Source organism: Macrobrachium nipponense, chromosome 4 (genome assembly GCF_015104395.2).
Source record: "Macrobrachium nipponense isolate FS-2020 chromosome 4, ASM1510439v2, whole genome shotgun sequence".
NCBI classification, from domain to species: Eukaryota; Metazoa; Arthropoda; class Malacostraca; order Decapoda; family Palaemonidae; genus Macrobrachium; species Macrobrachium nipponense.
Genome location: NC_061100.1, coordinates 118,014,515 through 118,034,615, shown reverse-complemented (window position 1 = coordinate 118,034,615; position 20,101 = coordinate 118,014,515). Strand labels below are relative to the sequence as shown.

Sequence of the window (20,101 nt, the reverse complement as noted above, 5' to 3'; positions counted from 1 at the left end):
AACAGTTTTTTAACATTAAATTAACGTCGATTACAAGGTAATTATTCTTGGTAGTTTCAACAGGAATTGGATAAATGTTATAAATACTTAATGTTAATAGAGAAGGATTACCATGTTTAATAGATGTTTGAAATCTGTCGTATTTACAGTATGGTTGATAGAATAAGGCTAGATTAGCACTTCTTATGAAAAAAAAAAACGACATTCGGGATTTTTTTCCCAATGAATTCACCCCCTCTAACCAGTTTATAAGTAACACGCTGATGAATAAGAAATTTATGTTTTAAAGAATAATTAACAGATAATATTGGAGGAGTAAGAAATAAAAGGAATGTGCAATGTCTTATGTTTGACGTAAATATTTGAAGTCTAATGCTGATACATGGGTGAGGGAAAATATTGAGATAATTAGGATACCTTTACGAAGTTTGTAATATATCTGAATAACACTGAAACTGGTCAGGGCAGTTTTATCTGTATACTGAAAATAAATGGCCTTGTTTTGTATAGTGGGAATCTGCTTGTCCTATGAGTGTACTATTTTCTTACATAGAGCTTTGAATGCCGTCAAGTGAAGATTTTCAATATTATTAGACACCAGGTCGAGATTAAGTAATGTACAGGTAATAATTATGAGCACATTTATCCCTTTTCCTGAAATCACGTGAAATTATGAATCGTGGTTTTATTTACATCCTATGTAACATGAGTATTCAAAAATATATTGCATCATGCTGCCCATGAAAAAATATACATATGCGTTATATACACACATATATATATACATACATATATGTGTATGTATATATATATATATAATATATAGTATATATATATATATATATATTTCTACATATATATATCATAATATTATATTTATATATATATATATATATATGCAGAGAAAGAAAACTATCTATAGTTAAAAATTTTCGAGGAAAAAATGGTTAATGTTTAGAGATTGTCATAGGTGAATACTGATAATCTCACTATAGATATATAAGTCTATGCATGAAGAGACAGTTGTAACCTAGCACCAATACACAATGAACAAAAAAGAGGATCTCAACAGGATGTAGCCCCTTCGAACCATGTAAATTTCTTTTTCCATGCACTGCCAACCTAAAAGTTTTTTTTTTTTTCTTTAGGGGGGACACTACGCACTTGGAAAGTTTATCTGATAGCTTGTTCCGGCCAGAAGAATGAAGTGAGCACTGCTGAAGAGAGGAACTAGCTGCAAGATGCTGATGCTCCACTCTTTTCGGGTCTCTCGGGTGAAAGACGACAGGAGGAGGTTGTATGGGACTAGGTCACTGGCTTGGATTGGGGCAGGATGAGGATTTAGGCACTGCTTGAGAAGGATGTTGTGGGTTTTCCATTGGGAATGTTAATCGTCACGGTTCTGTTGATTAAAGCGGGCGTAGGTGACATGGAAGGTAGTTAGTTGTTGAATGGTTTTATTTTTTTTTCTTTTTTGTAGAGGGAGGTTGGAGGTGGAATGACATCAACAGCCACAGGAGCGATGAATAGTGAAGAGACACAGCAGCGATTCTTTTTTACTATAAGGCCAGCAGCGACAGCAAGAGTGGTTGGGGGGGGGGGGGGGGGGGGGGAGAACTGGGCAGGAAGAGCACCATCCACCACCAACATTTTATGAAGCATTTACAAAAGGACCGTTTTAGGAGAGAATCCACCCCTCAGATTTGAACAGGAAGAATATTGACTGAGTCGACTGAACTTAATTGACAACACCACACACAGAAGTCATGAGAAGAGGAGACAGTTCTGCACAGGAGAGAAGGAAGGTGAAGAGCAGGAAGAACAATATGGCGACTTGAAGCTATTTTTAGAAGACAGGACGTACGCGAGGATGAGGTCCATGAGGATCTCGCCATTTGCTAAGGTCCATTCTTGGCAAAATTCCAGAGTTGCAAGGCACTCTGGGGTTGCTGAAGGGGGAGACAGGCAAAAGGAAACATTAGTCAGTTGCTGTGACGACGCCTCTTGAATCCTTCTTGTTTTATGATGCAAGAAAAACATACAGCTCAATATGCTGACTGGAACAGTTCAATAAATACTGTTAAAGCAAAAATAACGAAATATATATAAATTAATATAATTATCTAGTCTACATAAAATAAAAAAGTTAAAAAGTACTTGATTACAGACATTATCCGTGACAATTCCCTCCACTTAAAAGTAAAAATATTATTAGGAAGTGGCCTTATAATTGATCTTTTCCTTATTTGTTTTACTAAGGAAAAATTACTCAAAAGAAAAAACTAATATTAAACATAAAACTATACTTACTTAGTCCAGAGAAAAATGGATAAACACACGCGCACATACACACAGACACACATACATATATATATCGTATGTATATTATATAAATTTGTGTGAATGTTGAGTATTTAACCTTTCAAACAACTTCCTGAATGACTAACCTCAACAACTAAAGGGTAGTACTTACATTTCATGGTCAGGCAGCACCATGGCATACACTTGCATCACCTTGATGTCATCGCTGTTATCACAAATAATTCTCGACAACTTAACTTTTCTGATTTCTTCCAGTTGTTCTGTTGAAGGAAAGTTAGGTCATCTAATTAGGATATTATACATGGAGTATATTCATAATAAACCGTTTTTGCTTTTATGCGTTTATTAGTTAAATACTATCAGTCAATCAACTACCAAAATATTTTTCCTTTACCGTAAGCTACTTCAATATCTGATTTTCAGTACTTACCTATCGCTTGAGTTCATAAGTATAATTTTCAAACACACCATCAATTTCAACAGTACAAAAAAGTAGTGACAGATATCAATCAAGTGGTTAAAGAATGTAAAATACAGATGTGTCAGGGTAAATCATAATTTCCAAACAAATTAAACTATCAACTCTAGTCATCAGTACCCAACTATAAAAATCTTTCATTTCAATTTCAGCTCCTAAATGTGCATACTGCTTCATTATTAACGTATTCAACAAGGAATCGGTTCATTGTGGATAGAATATAAAGTTTAGGCCAAAGGCCAAGCACTGGAAAGGAAATTAGGAATAGGTAGGTTTTAAAGGTGTAATAGGAAGAAAACCTCGAAGTTCCACTTTAAAATAATTGTTAGGAGATGGTGGATAGCAAGAAGGAAGAAAGATGATTTAAAAGGAGGTAGAGTAAAAGGAATGAAAGGGGTTGCAACTGGGGGCAATAAGAAAATAACTGTAACACCTGAAATTTAAACAGAATTAGCTGCTCCTCACCTGGAGTGAAAGATGACGAGAAACCTCTGTTCTCATACCAATATCTGTCTCCGTATCTGAGTTCCTTGAAGGTGAGTCCAATTAAACAACTGAAGGTGGGTCCTACCATAGAGCCAGGTAAGGGGCGCTCGCTCACTCCACCACTCCAAAGGTCAATGTCGTCAGGATGCCTTTAAATACAAAAAAAGAAAAAAAAATTAGATATGGATGTGAAGGGTATAAATGGGTGGACAATAACTACGTTCAGACAGAAAGTTTTATAGATGTAGAAAAAGAAACAGTGGATAACAATAGTAAACGTAACTGTGTAACAGAAGAATGAGAGAAAAAAATCCAATTTTCCTTTTCTCTTAAATATAATGCACACATTGTATGTAAATTATTATTTGAATTATATAATTACCTTAACAATCATGACCAATGCTATAATTAGATATGAAGGTACAGTTGGTATCCTGACTGATAGTACAAGAACCGTATGTGAATATAAAAGTGTATGTATGTATGTAGTATGTATGTATGTATGTATGTATTTGCATATATATATATATATATATATAATATACACAAATACATATATGTATATAATGTATATACATTGATACACACACACATACACACACACACTTATATATATATATACATATATATATTATTTATAAATATATATATTATATATATATATATATATATATATTATATATAAAATATATATATATATATTATATATATATACATATGTATATATATACATACATACACACACACACGCAAACACACACTAGCTCAATCATTTCCAGCTTCGAATCTCACCTGTAAACGTCAGCATAGCGATTAACGGTCTTGTTGCTCATTGATCCCAGAAGATCATCGAATTTGTGCGCCCTGGGAAGGCCGCAGAACTCTCTAAACCTGTTATATGAAGGTACCCCATGTTCTCTGCCCCTCTGCATATTAATGGCAGCCAAATCCATACCCCACTTCTTGTCAGGATCTTGGAAGAGATGGTTGGTTACCTGATAAAAATACAAAAAAAGTTTGAATTTTATGATAACTACTTGATAAAATACTCGATTTTTCATATTAATAAAAATTATATAAAATCATGTATTTATATATTGCTTGTAACTGACATTTTAAATAAATGAGTTCTTTCATCTTCAGTACAATAAAGTTCGTAAAGATATCCCAAAGCAATGAAGCAATGAATAAATTTTGAGTAAATTTTGGCCGAATATACCAATCCATTTATTTTAAAAGAATTTTAAAAAACCGTAAGTTGTGATCTCTACCATAAATTCACTTAAGAAATAATGCCAGAATGGTGGGGTTAAACATCACATTAGCAGTAAATGAGTTGATATATAATGCTTCATGTCATTTCACAGACACTGTCCTATGGCCATGCCTATTATTTAACTTCCAGTGGCCTATACTACACAAAGGCTGAACGAGGAATCAGAATTACGCCTTATTCTTATGAAATGGACGAAACAGCAACACGAAATTAATTGTCGAGCTCTGAACCCAACGTAATTAAATGTAAGGGTTCAGGTATCATACCATCCCGGCAATTTTTTTTTCAACTATTGTCAGTAATACCTGGTCTACTGCACAGGATAAGTATGCACTCTAAGAATAATATGCATTAAAATCAATATTTTTAGCAAAAAAATACATCCCCATTTTAATTATAACGCATTTTATAAGTGCTGTACACATATATACATAGAAAGAGAAAACAACCCCAAACATTTAAGGTTTGGCTCACCTCCTGTGTGACAGCGTCGTCCATAGCTTGCGCAACCTGGTTGGTTAGACCCATGATATACTGATCGCACCATCCACCTTTGTAGAGATCGTAAGGTTGACGCAACATGTGACTCAGACGCTGAGACCCTGGAAGGAACAAATCAAGAGATGATTCAAGTATCAATAGACAGATATGAACAAGTCAAAAAATGAGGGAATGAGCCAAAACCGAGCGATTACAATGTACTATAAAACTGAAGAAATAAAAAGAGAGCAGATAAGGCAAAAAGTCGGTTAATCAAAGCAAAGGAGTAAGGACTCTTAAAGTGCTGCAGTGAAAAAATGAAAGACAGTTGTTGCTGTGTAGTGCTTTACTGCAACGGAAAGGCTACTGGTATTCGATTTCAATATACTATGGATCTGTTTATGAATCTAAGATAAAATACCATCTATTTGGTGTCTTGGATTACACTTTTTTCTAAAAAGGACATTCCTTCATTTGAAATGGGAAAAATGAGTTGAAGTAATCTTTCAACTGGGAAGTTCTGTCTCTCTTCGTACTACATGCTACATTCAACTTTTTATTTTACAGATCTACAATGAAAATTACCAATGTATTTGTTGCCAGGGCTCCATCTCTCAACGGTGGAGGGAAGAAGAGAGTGTCCAAATCTGAAGGCAGAAGTAATGAAATTGGCAGACATCGAGACATCAATCTTGGGGTCGTATCCATCGAAGTAACCCTGAAAGAAACAGTTTTTAATCGAACTATTTAGAGTGGAATGAAGAAAAATTTGTGCATGTGCATGCTTTTAATATGCAGTAGTAAGCAGCAGCATAGTTTCAAGGTATGTAGCTGGGTTAGCTAACCCTTGAATCTCTCAATCTTTACTTCCCACGAGTCCTGTCCACAATTTGGAAGACATCAGAGTTGTTATTATAGCTGAATAAAAGACAACAGTTGTAGTGTTTTATTAGTTCAGTATACAACAAAATGCTGTACATAGTATAAGTAATGATTACAGCTAATCTTCGAATATATAAAAAAAAATCCCACCATGATAGCTTTATATGCAGAAAGCAAGTGAAGAGTGTGGGAAGTAAGTACTTACATGCTTTTCCAAAATGATTCCGTATTTGGTCATGACGTCCTTGCCAAGGATCATGGGTAAGAATTCGTTGTAACTGATGTGTTGGATTTGTGATGCGATAATATGGCGACTTTCCTGCAACGAGACAAGACGAACGAGTAAATAAATAAATATCATTACTGGACTTGAGCTCCTTTATTATAATGAAAAATAATGAACACCACGCCATGTAGTTACTCCAGCTGTAATAGTTTTGGAAATATATAAAAAGAATACAAAAATACTTTGAAACAGACTAGTTGATCAAAAAACTTATTAAGAGATCTGCAAAAGAGACTTCAGAAGATCTGTTAACCTTGGAGAATTTTGGAGCTGCTCAGCAAAAGTCTATAAATGTTCAAAAAAGTTACTTTTTGCATCATGTACATCAGTATCACAGCCAGGATTCCAAACAATTGCAGCTGCACGAAGAAAGTATAAAAATCAAAGAATGTCAAAATATAACATGAAAGATGTCTTGATTTTCGATCATTCTAAAACTGTTTCTATACCTGACGAAGAGGCGCGCTAAGAAGAAGAAGAAGAAACCAACTTACCTGGTAAAGTGTTTCATCGTCCCAATGAGGGTTAATCTTGTACAATTCGGTGGCAATTCTGTTGTGCTCTCGCATCATCAGGGTGTGGATCACAGCCAAGACCTGAAGGAAAGACATTTATCGTCAGTAAGTTTCTTAACTTTCCTATGGAAGTAAATGAGATGCACTGGCCAAATGTAAACAGTGTGAGAGCAAATGATACTGCAAAAATCAGTATATTGATATTTTAAAATATGCTTGATAATTCCAAAGCACATATAGGATAGAATATCGTACGGCTAGTATACAGGTATATTATATGTGAATGCACACATATTTATACCGTGCACTCTCTACCTCCCCCGGCTCTCTCTCTGTATATATATAAATGTCTATAATGACTATGAAATACTGATATTCATATTTTTATACATTTTGTCGCACACTCAATACAGTTTTCTAACCTAGAGATCTTTTCATGCATGACTCAACTTACTTTAATTCATGATGATATGCATGGAGCTAAATCGTAATTGTCGGCACATTATTAAATTAAATCGCTCACTATTCATAAACTTTAACTGTTTTCATAAAACGTTTCTTATTTCACTAAAATCCACTTGAAGCCAACTATAAGCGTAAAGGCCCAGAGTGAACCTAAATAGGATAATATGTTATTTAAGAATATCAGGCATAATAAGAGAAATATGATGCTAAAGTGAACAATTTTTCAGTAGAGAGAGAGAGAGAGAGAGAGAGAGAGAGAGAGAGAGAGAGAGAGAATCATCACCAATTTTGCTGAAATATGCAGGGATAAAATTATGCTTAAAGTAGTCAGCCTAGCCGATATGTATTTATAATTTACTGTGGAAAACCTCATGTGGAAGTAGTCCTAACAATGACGTACATAAACTAATAAACAATTATAATGCCTAAATATTCTTCCCGTGATATCGAACTCAGCTCACGAAGACAGTGACCGGAAAATGAGTGTGTTGATTTAGATCTGAAAGCAAGCTGAGGGAGAGACCGTCAGGCAATATTAAATCCGAACCACTAGAGCCCACACCGACAGAAAACTCACGAGATCCTAAACTTACCAGCTGTTCGTTGACACGGCCGTCACCAGCATCGAAGCAGTAGACGTCATTGTTGGGTCTGATACAGCCGTCCTCGGGATCCTGAAGCTTCAGCGGGAGGAGATCCTTCATGCCGTATTCGCGGAAGACAGGCAAGGACTGTAAGGTGGGGGGATGAGAAAAAGACGTGAGGGCGTACATCAAAGACAAGAGGCAACAGGGCGAGAAATGAAGTAGGTCTGGTTAAGTTTGTCGAATACATCTGACATTTAATAAAAAAAAAACTCGAACTTAGTTGCTTTCAAATCTACCCGATAAACATCCTCAAAGGAAACGAAGCAGACAAACAATCAAAATACAAAATGAAAGCGTCTCTAATTATACTACATCAACTGCTCACCTTCAGGAGACCTCCTCGGTGCAACCGAATCCTGTTGGCCGTATCTTCGTCGCTGCCGTAGACCCAGTTACCATCTAAGTAAGAAGTCACTAAGTTGACCTGAGAACGAGGACCTGGAAAATGCGAGGGGTTTAGTCGTTGATATTATTACTGTTACGGGTAGGTCATGGAAGATTGGTTGAATTGTTGATTCAAAATATCTTGCTCATTATCTTTCAGATAACGACGAAATCAGTGTCGCATTATATTTTAAAAGCTGTTCACTTAGCTGTGGTGTTTGTCTCCAAAAGGAATGATTCACAGACCTGTGCATTGAGAACATGTGTGAACATTGAAAGAGAGAGAGAGAGAGAGAGAGAGAGAGAGAGAGAGAGAGAGAGAGAGAGAGAGAGAGAGATCAAAACGTATCCGTCACCTTTCTCTTCATAGAGATGCATTTCAATTTGCATAACTCTACCAATCTCCGAAAATCACTTACCTAGTTTGCATCCGTATTTAAGGCCAGGAAGAGACCTCACGACGTTGATGCACTTCTGTCTGAAGAGAGAGTAGAATGGATCCTTGTCGGGAACGGGGATGGGGAAACAGGCGGGATGATTGCGCTCATTTTCGCAGCATTTTGGTTCCAACTTGGTAATTGGGTCTAGAAAAGGAGAAAAAAAAGAGAGGTAGACGATAAGGCGAAATACAGTTCAATAGTTGAAACCATCAATTTTAGGAATTTGAACGGTTTATGGGAAAATATAAAAATGAAAGAGAAGAAAGCTTAAGCAACCGATAACCGTGAATTAAAAAAATAACGAGAACAAAATTCAAAGTCGTTCTGCTCAGAACAGCGCAAAAGTGCTTATTAGTTCCTCTAAAAACAGAACCATGAATTAGTGTCTGTATAATGTTGAAACATTAAAAAAATTAAAACAATATTTAATTCGAGTAACCACTGTGGGTGGGTTTCTTGAAGCAACGAACAGTAAAGACTGCTGGAATAAATATGAAACAGACATTGACAACAATTAAAATGTAAATAATAATGACTCCAGTGGATATAGAATAAGTTAAGTATTTCTGAGTTTAATCAGTCCACTGAGCTGATTAACAGCTCTCCTAGGGCTGGCCCAAAGGATTAGATATTTTACGTGGTTAGGAACCAATTGGTCACCCAGCAACGGGACCTACAGCTTATCGTGGGATTCGAACGACATTATATCGAGAAATGAATTTCTAATCACCAGAAACAAATTCCTCTGATTCCACGATGATATGGGAAAAAGCCTGACAATGATTAGGAATGCAGTTCACAAACAAGAATGAAAAATAAGTTCGAACTTAAGGTCTAAAAACACTGAACAGAACTTTCAAAATTCTACGGTACATAAGGGACAATCCAATGTGGCAAAACCTTACCCTTTACTTAATGATCGATTTAGGTAACAAACTGAACGGGGTTTTACCTTTGGACTCAGCCGTTAATGTGAAATCGTGATCAATAGCCTGACCCCAAGCTACGGCCATGATGGTGACTGCGTGATCGTGGAGACCTTCGTCGCGATGCAGATGGGCAGAAACAACACGGGGGGAAGGAAGTGGGTATCCTCCATGACCAATACGAGGGGCATCGATACCTGCAAGAGGCACAGTGGGATATTTGTCAACAGAAAAATTTACCATTATGGATATTTTTCATATAAAATGCATGCAATTGTCGATTTATCTACCTATACATCTGTCTATCTCTCTATCTATAAATCTGTACATACAAATATTTACAAAATTTGTACTTGATTCATATTTATCCTTTTACTTATAAAGTTCGGAGATACGTTACAAACAAATTTGGATTCAACGTTACCACTTCCAAATATAAAACTATCAGTGAATAAACTGAAATAAAAATGAAGGGGTTTAAAAAGAGTAAGGAGAGGCTGATGACCTACGACTATGGTTTATCTAGTGACAGAATATAACGCCAAAGGTGCTTTCATTTATCTTTCTTTATCAAATTGTTTCTACCAAGATAGTGATGTTACAAATGCCATAAAAATGCCACTAGTCAGACGAACACCTATCAGGTCTAATAATTAAAATTGAAAATCTAGCAATAAACATGATTTATACTAATTGAATGATAAATGCCCAGAATCGAAGCATATATCGAAAGGCTACAAATTTTCATGGCAATCATAAATGCTAACTTAGGTTATAAATAAAAGAAAATTAAGCCAAATACTTTTACGCAAACATAGGGGAAAGAAAAGGCTGCGTGAAAGGACAGCAGAAAAAAAAAATTCAAGTGCGTAAACGAAAATGAAACTCACCGTCAGAATAGTCAGGAGGAAGACGCCGTTTGAAAACGGTGTTCTTGGATCCCCAGACAGGGTTGTCGAGATTGTTGCAGCGCCCGTTGTATGATCGGTACCTGACGAAGGAAAGGTACCATCAGCATGCTTATGGAAATGTTACTTGAGTCTTCCGTACTTGGTTTCCGCGCTAGTTTGAATGTGTTGAGTTTTGTATGTATTTTTGAATGTGTTGAGTTTTGTATGTATTTTTGAATGTGTTGAGTTCTGTATGATTTTTGAATGTGTTGAGTTTTGTATGTATTTTTGAATGCGTTGAGTTTTGTATGTATTTTGTTGTAATGAATTTCTTTTATCGCTTTCTCTTACAAGAATTAAAATTAAAATAAGAATTCAGATGAGATTAAACTGCCAGCTATATATGACATTGAAAAGAGCTCTTTTATTTATTATTCATTTTTTACACAATTCTGGCATGCTTTATCAGGTGTCTTTATTTGATTTGTACCGATGCTAAACTAGTGAACATCACTGTATCCTATTTAACACGACCCTTTTTTAGATTCTTAGTTTTTCAGTGGACAATAGGGCTTAAGCGATTCCTGACTGATGCAGTATCTGTTTCATGCCCACCTCATTTGCTAATCGAGTTTCTGATAAAAGCGAGGCGAGAAAGTATCCCACAAAGGGGTCACTGAAAAAGGCATTCGGGTTAATTACCCCTGTAATGAAAGTCAACCATTTGAGCACTTCGGTCTTCAGGGAACTTATGAGTAAGGCTAGCCAAATGACGTCATCATACTCAGTCTCTTCATAAAAACAGCTGGCAGGAAGTTTGTTATAGACTAATGGCAAAATACGGTGTGCTGTTCATTTACACTCAACAGTTATTCGGAACAAATTGCGAGAAGCATTACAACAGTGCGGGATTCTCGTATCTGCTCAGGATATTGCAGTTGTTCGACGAAATACCAATGATTTTATCTGAAAGATTTTATCACCTAAATGACAAACCCAACGACAAGAAAAATTCATGAGAAAAGTAAATAAGCGTGTTTACATAATTTTTAAATTCCTTTTATACACGCTATTTAATTTCTTTTAGAAATACAGTAGCACACTTCAAGCATCTGATGCTGGCTGTGTTATCTCTTTACAAACAAATAAATCGCGCTGACTCATCAACGACACAGTGATGAATAAATGAATGCATAATGAATGTCAAAGGGCAGGCGCACAAGGTCCTCCGTGGCTATGGGAAGAGAACAAAAAAATGGGGAACAATAGTACATCTAAATGATCCTTTGTACACGAACAAAGTCGGCTACAATATCCATTAATCATTATCGAAAATAACTTTCCGATATTTTCTTTGCCTCACAAAATCAGCTTGATTTTCGCCTCTTCCTTAAGAATGTATTGAAATTTTGATGTTTTTTTTTTATATTAAGAACGGGAGATTCATGTCAAGGACAATATTCCATTTTTATCTTTGCTACTAAAAGCTCATTAATATTCTGTTTTTTTTTTTTTTTTTTTTTTTTTTTTTTGTTTTTTTTTTTTTTTTTTTTTTTTTTTTAGTATTTCAATTTATTGGTCCAAGAAAATTGACGTTCAGAAGAGGAGTATTTTCGCAGGTATTTTATAAAGTAATTTTACAAGTGTTTAATCACTGTATTGTTATAGTGTTTTTTATTTATATTGCAAGTAAACCGTAAAGACAATAAACTGCTGATTGATTGAGTGACTATAGCTATAGTCACGCCAGTGACTATAGCTACTAAAATTGTCGTCAAATACCTACGTTACTGACGCCGTCATTAATTTTAAAAAAATAAAATAAAAAACAAATAAATAACTTTAAAAGTAGTTTCATGTGACAAATATGCATGTGTACAATTTCAAATTTATTGAGATGCCCGCCACACATTTTGGAATCTGTGTTATAATCCCTAGCACTGCAGGCTTGAAATCTCGACACTCTAGGCCCCAAGGATATTATGTTAATGCAAACAGTGAGCGTCAACGGGACACCACCTCTAAGTTAATTGAAAGAGTTCCGAACACTGCGGTCTTTGCTAAAGTTGGCAGAACTTCAGAAAAACCTGTAACCTCGAACAACATCAGCTACACGACAAGGAAAAATATGTTATACTTGTTCACCTATCAAGAGGTGTGTGACAATACACGCGTTCATATTTGCGTTTTCCTACCGAAGATTTGGTGATGACACCGACCCCATTTTCATCTTATAAATGGAACTAGAAGCAAGAAGCCCAATGCAGCAATGCAAAGTAATCTATTAAGACAAACAGATTAATTCGATCGCTTGTAGCTTTTAAGCTTCCAATGACAGCGCGAGGTAAATCCCATGTGAAACCATACTAGTATGCTTACATTCATTCGTTCGGCTAAGTATTTTTTCCCCTCTAATGGTGGACTGACCCAGAACGAGGCTCTAGTTTTTCGTCAGATGAACAAAGAAAATAAAATAGCCTCTGCTGAGCTGTAACTAGTCGCGCAAGGCGAGACTTACGATTATAATTCTCTTCACAGACAGCTTGAGCAATTGCGTTACTTTGGTAATAATCAATGTGTCAAAATAATTTATTTCTAACCCCGTATCTAAATAGACATAATTTGTTCGAGTCACAATTGAAAACCTTTTATTTTCGAGACATCTTCAAGTCCCTACCTTCCGCAAGTCGTCTTTGTCAATTCTATATATAGTTATTAAATCACCCAAAAGGTTCATCCTCCACAGTAAAGTTGTAATAAAAAATGAACGCACCAAAGACGGTCAAGTGATGAGGCATTTATTCAGATAAAACGAAAAAAAAAAAAAAAAAAGTCTTGATCAACTTGAACCAGAATTACTTTCACTGTCTAGTTAAGAGGGACATGAGTGCGCATACAAGAACTCCTACAGCAAAAAAAATACATCACTCGTATTTTAAAAGAGCTAATACTGTTTGTTCTGTCAAAAGATGGAAAAATCGAACATGCATGTGAGTGTCCAAATAAATTACCACCAAACTAGGAGCATGTCATTTTTTAAAAAAACATTGATATCAAATTTGCTCTCTCTCTCTCTCTCTCTCTCTCTCTCTCTCTCTCTCTCTCTCTCTCTCTCTCTCTCTCTCTCTTACTTGGATATCTGGCATGTGTATGGCGGGAAGAAATCAGGGCAAACGGCGCCGACTATGGTTTTGAAGGAGTCCACAAGAGGTAGGCCGTTAATCAAAACATCCTTCGGTAAGTTGTATCTGCAAAAGAAAACAATTAAAATGAAATACAATGACCCAAAAGACAATTGCCTGCAAAAATATGAAAAATCGAACGTCACATTTTCCTCAAAGATCTACTCTCGCGGGGTATAAATGTTGGAGAATTTATACGGTTTTGATAGCTATTGCTGTACATTCTCTCCTACACTGGGCTGAGAAATTTGTATTGTTCATTTTAACCATTCCATGTACAACAGACCATTATATGCCAAAGTATTACAGCTTGACAACAGGTGCATGTTAGTTACTGTCACTCATGACCTCGGTGGGCGAAAGCCATACCACTACAATATTTCATACAATCGAAGCAACGCACAAAAGTAACCTTCATGATATGAAAATTGGTAATTCGATCTAATGCAATGGGCAACTTGATACAGCATAAAAGTATTACCTTTAAGAGCAGGGACCTGCTTACATTCTATGCAATATGAAGGGCATTCCCAGAAGACAATCTGGAGTAAATAAACGTACTTTTTTAACTATGAGGAATCATAGTCCTTTAAAAAATAAAACCGACAAGGAGATAGATAAATAAAAAGGCAACGAGGTTCAGAGGTTCCACTTCACACAAATCGATAATGAATGAGAGGTGATATTGCTTGCACTTTCAACCAACACCCAACAAACTGAAAAACAAAAAATACTAAGAGGGAAAAAAACGCTGCGGTCAGCTGATTATAATTTTACATCAGACGACTTTCCCTTCTTCGACTCGGCAGTGTTACCAACTCATTCTGCCGAAAGTGGAACGTCCAGGGTCACTGGATTTATTTTCCTCTTCACTTTCGTTGACATTCTTCCTATCATCTTTAACTCTTGACATTTCTGTGCGATGGGAATTCTTTACAGAAGCCAGTGTCACGCGTGAGACCATTCGCTAGATGAAGTGGGCGGCGGAAACTCTTAAAAGAGGCGCAGAGGAAAAAAGGATGATTAGAAAAATAAAAAAGATAACCTTCCCCAGGGGGGACAGACGTGTGACCCAAATCTTAGCTTTTTTCTAAGCTCATTCCTGAGCACCGTCATCAATCGACGTCCTAGAAACCAATGAAACAATACTATTCCTGGGGTTTCAAAATGTCTACTCATATGACTTGATATCCAGTGCAACTCAGATAAATGGCACAACATAATGTTATTCGGAGGATTAACTTCATAATAATTATGAGTGATCTAGCTTTCACTTCATCAAAATGGCTTTTCCTTCATTCGGTGCAACAACAGTCAGCATATAAATGCAACATTAATGAAGATCTATTTTGATAACTCAGTCATGCTTGCAGGCAAGAAATATCGGTAAACACGAACAAGCCGAGGAGAAACTGAAGAACACTGCAAGCGATACAGAAGAAATGATTCAAAGAATCTCTGGTGCTTCATGATTCAGGGCGGAGCAAACCTGACTCAATAAGACCCAGTTTCACTCTAAAACCTGTCTGGTATTTTCAGTTGTGGTCAAGGGAAATTCCAAAATAAGATAAGTTACAATTTTTCAGGTTAAAGATATAATTTGCAGTGTTTAATACAATTAGTTTATGTTCTGACTTAGCTAGGTGGAGAAAATGTTTCAAATGGAGTCCACCTTGAAAAGTAAGGAAAAAGTGGCACAGGACGCGAATAAGACCATTCCCATTAGCAAGGAAAATGGAAAATGTGGAAACTTTCATTTTACGCTTCACTGTCAATTACGTAAAAAAAAAAAGTAACAAAACTAGAAGTGTGTCATACATGGTTTCCTATTTCAATTCTTTTCTCTTTTGCTATATTCATATTTTAAACATAAATGTATACATCATGATTATACATTTTCAAACAAGAATCAACAAACTTCTCCTTGGGGAAAGAAACGTTAAACTTGATTACTCTCATTAGTAAGTATTCTTGCGTATATCAAAAGAGATAAAAAAAAAATCATATCATAAGGATTACCTCTGATACTCTATCCTACCCAATCCATCTGGACACTTGATCGGTTAGTCAAAGCTCCGTCCTCAGACCTCAAGAATGCAGTCAGTCCCAAATAGTAACGTAAGAATTCTTTACAAATGAACTTCAGGATGAATGGCTTCGTCATTTCATTCAATCTTATCGTGCACTTTCGCAAGAAAGAAGGAAATCCTTCACAAAGACAAGGTTACTCTTTCTGTGATGCTGCACTAGGAAGTTAACTAGCGAGGGTGTGGGGCCTGCAACTTCATTTCTTGTCATGAGAATATGCAAATGGGGAATAATCACTTTTTGGGGTAGCTCCATATTAGATGCTGCAGCCATTAGCTCAGTGACACACGCATGGACTTGGAGGTACACAAACACGATGAATATTTTTACTTAAAGTCAAAAATCAAGAAATGCTAAATATATATCCTAGAAAATTACAGCTGAAAACAGAAAATTATATGACAGTCATATTTCAGCCGAAACCCTTCTTTAATTAGGTAAATAGTCAATCAGCTATACAAAAATGAGTCTTTTTATCTCTTATTCAATTCCTTAAAGGACTGACTTCCCTACAGAGCCGTAAAAATAAATAAGTAACCTTCACCCAGATACCCTGAGGAATAAATAAATGAAATATAAAAGCAATCAAAGACAGGTCCATACGGAGACACCTACTCCTGGGCAAGGTTTCGAGTGGTTTCCAAAAGGACAACGGCGAGAGTTGACTGTTCTTCCGGATCCGGATTTTTCCCGGGTCTCGGAAGGCCCAGTTTGTCCCTCGCTGCCTTGAAGGCCGCATTCACGCTCTGGAAGCTGATGCAAGTGTAGCCCTCGACCGCGTGGTTCCTGGAAGAAGAATATGAAGGTTACACGTACATTCGATTTCAGAGTTATAACCTACAGTAACTACGGAGTGACTCCTGGAAGAAGAAGAGTAAGGTTGCAGGTACATTAAATTGGAAAGTAATGATCCACAGTGATTACGGAGGCGAAACTTTCTTTCTGATAGGTGAGAGAGACCTTCGTCTTCTTCTGCATGCCATCCTCTAAAATCATGCGTTACATAATGCGATCTATCACAGCATCTTTATTCGTAATGAACAGAGAATCACTGTCAAGATCAGATTTAAAGTTATATTCAATCATTTCATGAGCAAATATCACAGATGAATCTTGTTTTAAGGGTAGGAGCTTTGAAATCATTCCGTAGAGAGTACATATTGCTAAAATGACTGTTAACTCTATTACAGTCGACAATGTTACCAAAATAACAAGATCTAGAGGAATGGCAGGTTCGTCGTTTACCTTTAATTTCGGAATAAGTTCAGTATATTTAGTAGCACCTGTGTCTTTATAAGCTATGATGTCATTTCTTCAAGTTTCTTAACGCTGTACCTTTTTTCATTGTTTCCTACCTCACTTAAAATAGGTGTCTTCCAAAGACACCTATTTTCATTCAAGTAATTATCACCTTATAAAAAGCTACGAAAAAGAACCGATATTTACTGGTTTATACATACAACAAAAAATCCTGCAGATAGCTCATTTTAGTTTTTTTTTTCTATTTAATTAGATTTATTTTCTTTCTAGACAACTAATTCCGATCCTGGTTCCCCATAGCCACGATAAAACCCAGGTAAATACATATAAGTCAAAGGGAGCTTCCTTCAAGTCTTTATCAAGAATGACCTAGCAGAAACCGAGGAACCATTTCCAAACGTGATCCCAGGTCACATAAATATTTCCTCCGATAATGTGAAGAGGGTAATTTTGAGTTTAGTCACCGTTGAACGTAAAATTTGCAGCTGATTTATTGCACGTGGGTAAGGAAAGCGAGTGGACACGAATTCCGAATAAAAGGAGGCACCATATTTTGTCATTTTTCTTCAGCTCATTCCTAGTTGAGATTCCTGAGTGGACGTGAAAGGAGTGAGTCTACAACGTGTCTAACGGTTACCGTCACAATTACCAAGATTCTGCGTTCTAATAAAGCTATCATTAAAACTCACCTTAGCATTTTGTGAACCCTAAAGCTCTTACGTTAATGACAAGCAAAATAAATCGGCAATTAAAGAAACTACGCCATTGTTTAAGGACATGCTATTAAGCCTTAGGAAAATGTAAATCACCACAACGTTACATATGTTTCTCTAAAGGAACAGCCCTTACCTGTGAAATGACGGAATTTGTCACATTGGCTTGCCCTAAGGCACTGTCTTCACGTTTACAATGACGGAGGTAGCTTAGTCTATCATCTTACATGCCATTTGAAAACAACTAGATCCATGCGAATATTGTGCATTAAATCGAAAGTAATTTAAAATTTTATTACATTTTTCTTATCTACGAACATAAAATATGAAGAGAAGGATAGCTCAAAAAAATACAGAATGATAGATGTCCAAGAACTTAAAATAAAAAAAAATTAATCTTAGCATTCGAGTGGTATATCCTCATGAAAAACGGAAAAATAAGAATGAATTTATTTATAAAAAAAAACAAACAAGGGTAAAGAGAAATACAGAAAAATGACAAGAATAGCAATAAATAAATAAATAAATAAATAAATAAATAAATAAATAAAAATACAATCGACAAAAAGCAATATAACCAAGAGAGAAAGCGAACTCACTGGATACCGTTGAATACACCGAAGGCGTGATCTCTGGAGGACGATTTGCCGGGTCCTGGGATTAAAAGGGCACAATGGCTGTTGTCAGATCGCTGTCCCGCTGAGCTACTAAAGCTGCGGCCGCCAGGGCGGAACCTGAAAGCAAAATACAAGCAATAAAAAGAAACTTAAAAGACAGATGAACGGGGCAACGCAAAGCTAAAAGACAAAGGCATCATAAAAACCAACAGATTTTTCTAGGGGAATAACAACAGAACAGAAATGGAGTAGGGGAAAAGTGGAATCTGTTGCAAGTAAAAGACAATTCATGCATACTGGTAGATATAGATGATAAGGGAAGTCTTTCCAGTTTTTTTTTTTTTTTTTTTTTTGAAACATAAGATTTTTGCTTTTGACATGAATGACATATTACACAAAAGACTTTTATGTCAGTTGATGGAATAGGAAGGGAATGGGATTTCATTGTGGCCGTGTAAGAGGGTTATCTTTTATCCGTTACGGAATGGAATGGTATATGAGATTTAGGTGTGAAGCCACGCACTGGAATCCATTTATCCAGCATGATAAGGAATATTTAGTATTGTGTGACAGCTACATAATGTCATTTGATTTTTGGGTCATACATAAAATCCTCTTTTACATTTGTCATACAAGATTTTAGTCTGCATACAGACTCCACATGAAGTTAGAGTTGTTCATATCTTGGGGCGTTTTGGTCTCCTTATTTTGATTCTGAATGCTGAGTTCATTTGACTTTATTTTTTTAGGTGAATTTTTTCAGGCGATATGTTTATTATTATTATTATTTTTTTCGGTACAGGGTTTTTACTTATGAATACTTTTAGAAGAAGGTCGCGTAAATCACTCGTAGAGGCTATGATCTAACTGAAGAAGTAATTAAAATTACTTGGGACCGATGACCAACCTTAAATGGGATCGTGTTGGTCTGAAACAGTTCAATTACTTGCAAATAAAATCCAATTTTTCATCATATCTTACTAATATTTATCTTTTAGGAAGCGGACTGTTGAAACCCCATATTACTTACACGCAAATTATCCACATTACTGCAGTAAATGAGAATGCTAGTCACCGAAAATTCTCTTACTGAAAACAATTTGCATTTGTTTAGTTGATAAACAGAATCCGGGAAATAGAATCCCGCACGTAAAGCCTCACTTAAATTCATGCTGCAAGAACTGCGCACAACAAAACTTATAATGTACGTCTCGTGAATTCAAACATCATCATTATATTTGAGTCGAAAACAAACACCTCCTCAAACAGATTCAACCATTGAATCATATGTGACAAAGCCACATAGAATCTCACTTGCTCCTGCCATCAGATTGACGTGTGATGAAGAAATACACAGTCACAAGTGAATGCAGGTAAGTGATAAAAACATTTGGGGTCTCACAAATCATCGGGTGCAGAATTACGTTTGATGAGAAACAGGATATCACAGGAATCCAAATAATAAATTCGCAAGCAGGAATATCTGGAATCCGACATGAATTTAGGCAGCAAAGTTACTTTTTGTTAAAGTGGCCTTTGATATTACATTCATTTAGAAAAAAGAATTACACAAGATAAAAAAAAATCAAACAATAAAACGAGTTAATCTCCGTCTCATGTAATGTTAACTTCATTTTTACTTTGCAATGATATATATATATACATATATATATATATATATCTATATATATAGATATATTATATTATATATATATATATATATAATATGATGAGAGAGAGAGAGAGAGAGAGATATAGAGAGAG

At 35.8% G+C, this 20,101-nt stretch overlaps 1 protein-coding gene across 1 annotated transcript in view; it reads right to left on the bottom strand.

Annotated features, from left to right (window-relative positions):
• Positions 1 to 20,101, bottom strand: part of LOC135211093 (peroxidase-like) — a 155,771-nt gene that overhangs the window by 8,691 nt on the left and 126,979 nt on the right. Inside the window, exons 3-18 of the mRNA XM_064244172.1 lie at positions 18,320 to 18,454; positions 16,363 to 16,533; positions 13,609 to 13,725; positions 10,478 to 10,578; positions 9,614 to 9,784; positions 8,641 to 8,805; positions 8,163 to 8,275; positions 7,784 to 7,921; positions 6,705 to 6,806; positions 6,130 to 6,243; positions 5,628 to 5,760; positions 5,037 to 5,164; positions 4,079 to 4,281; positions 3,266 to 3,435; positions 2,474 to 2,582; positions 1,865 to 1,949 (exon numbers count right to left, since the gene is read on the bottom strand). Coding sequence (XP_064100242.1) covers positions 1,865 to 1,949; positions 2,474 to 2,582; positions 3,266 to 3,435; positions 4,079 to 4,281; positions 5,037 to 5,164; positions 5,628 to 5,760; positions 6,130 to 6,243; positions 6,705 to 6,806; positions 7,784 to 7,921; positions 8,163 to 8,275; positions 8,641 to 8,805; positions 9,614 to 9,784; positions 10,478 to 10,578; positions 13,609 to 13,725; positions 16,363 to 16,533; positions 18,320 to 18,454 — 2,155 coding nt within the window. The remainder of the gene's footprint in view (positions 1 to 1,864; positions 1,950 to 2,473; positions 2,583 to 3,265; positions 3,436 to 4,078; positions 4,282 to 5,036; positions 5,165 to 5,627; positions 5,761 to 6,129; positions 6,244 to 6,704; positions 6,807 to 7,783; positions 7,922 to 8,162; positions 8,276 to 8,640; positions 8,806 to 9,613; positions 9,785 to 10,477; positions 10,579 to 13,608; positions 13,726 to 16,362; positions 16,534 to 18,319; positions 18,455 to 20,101) is intronic.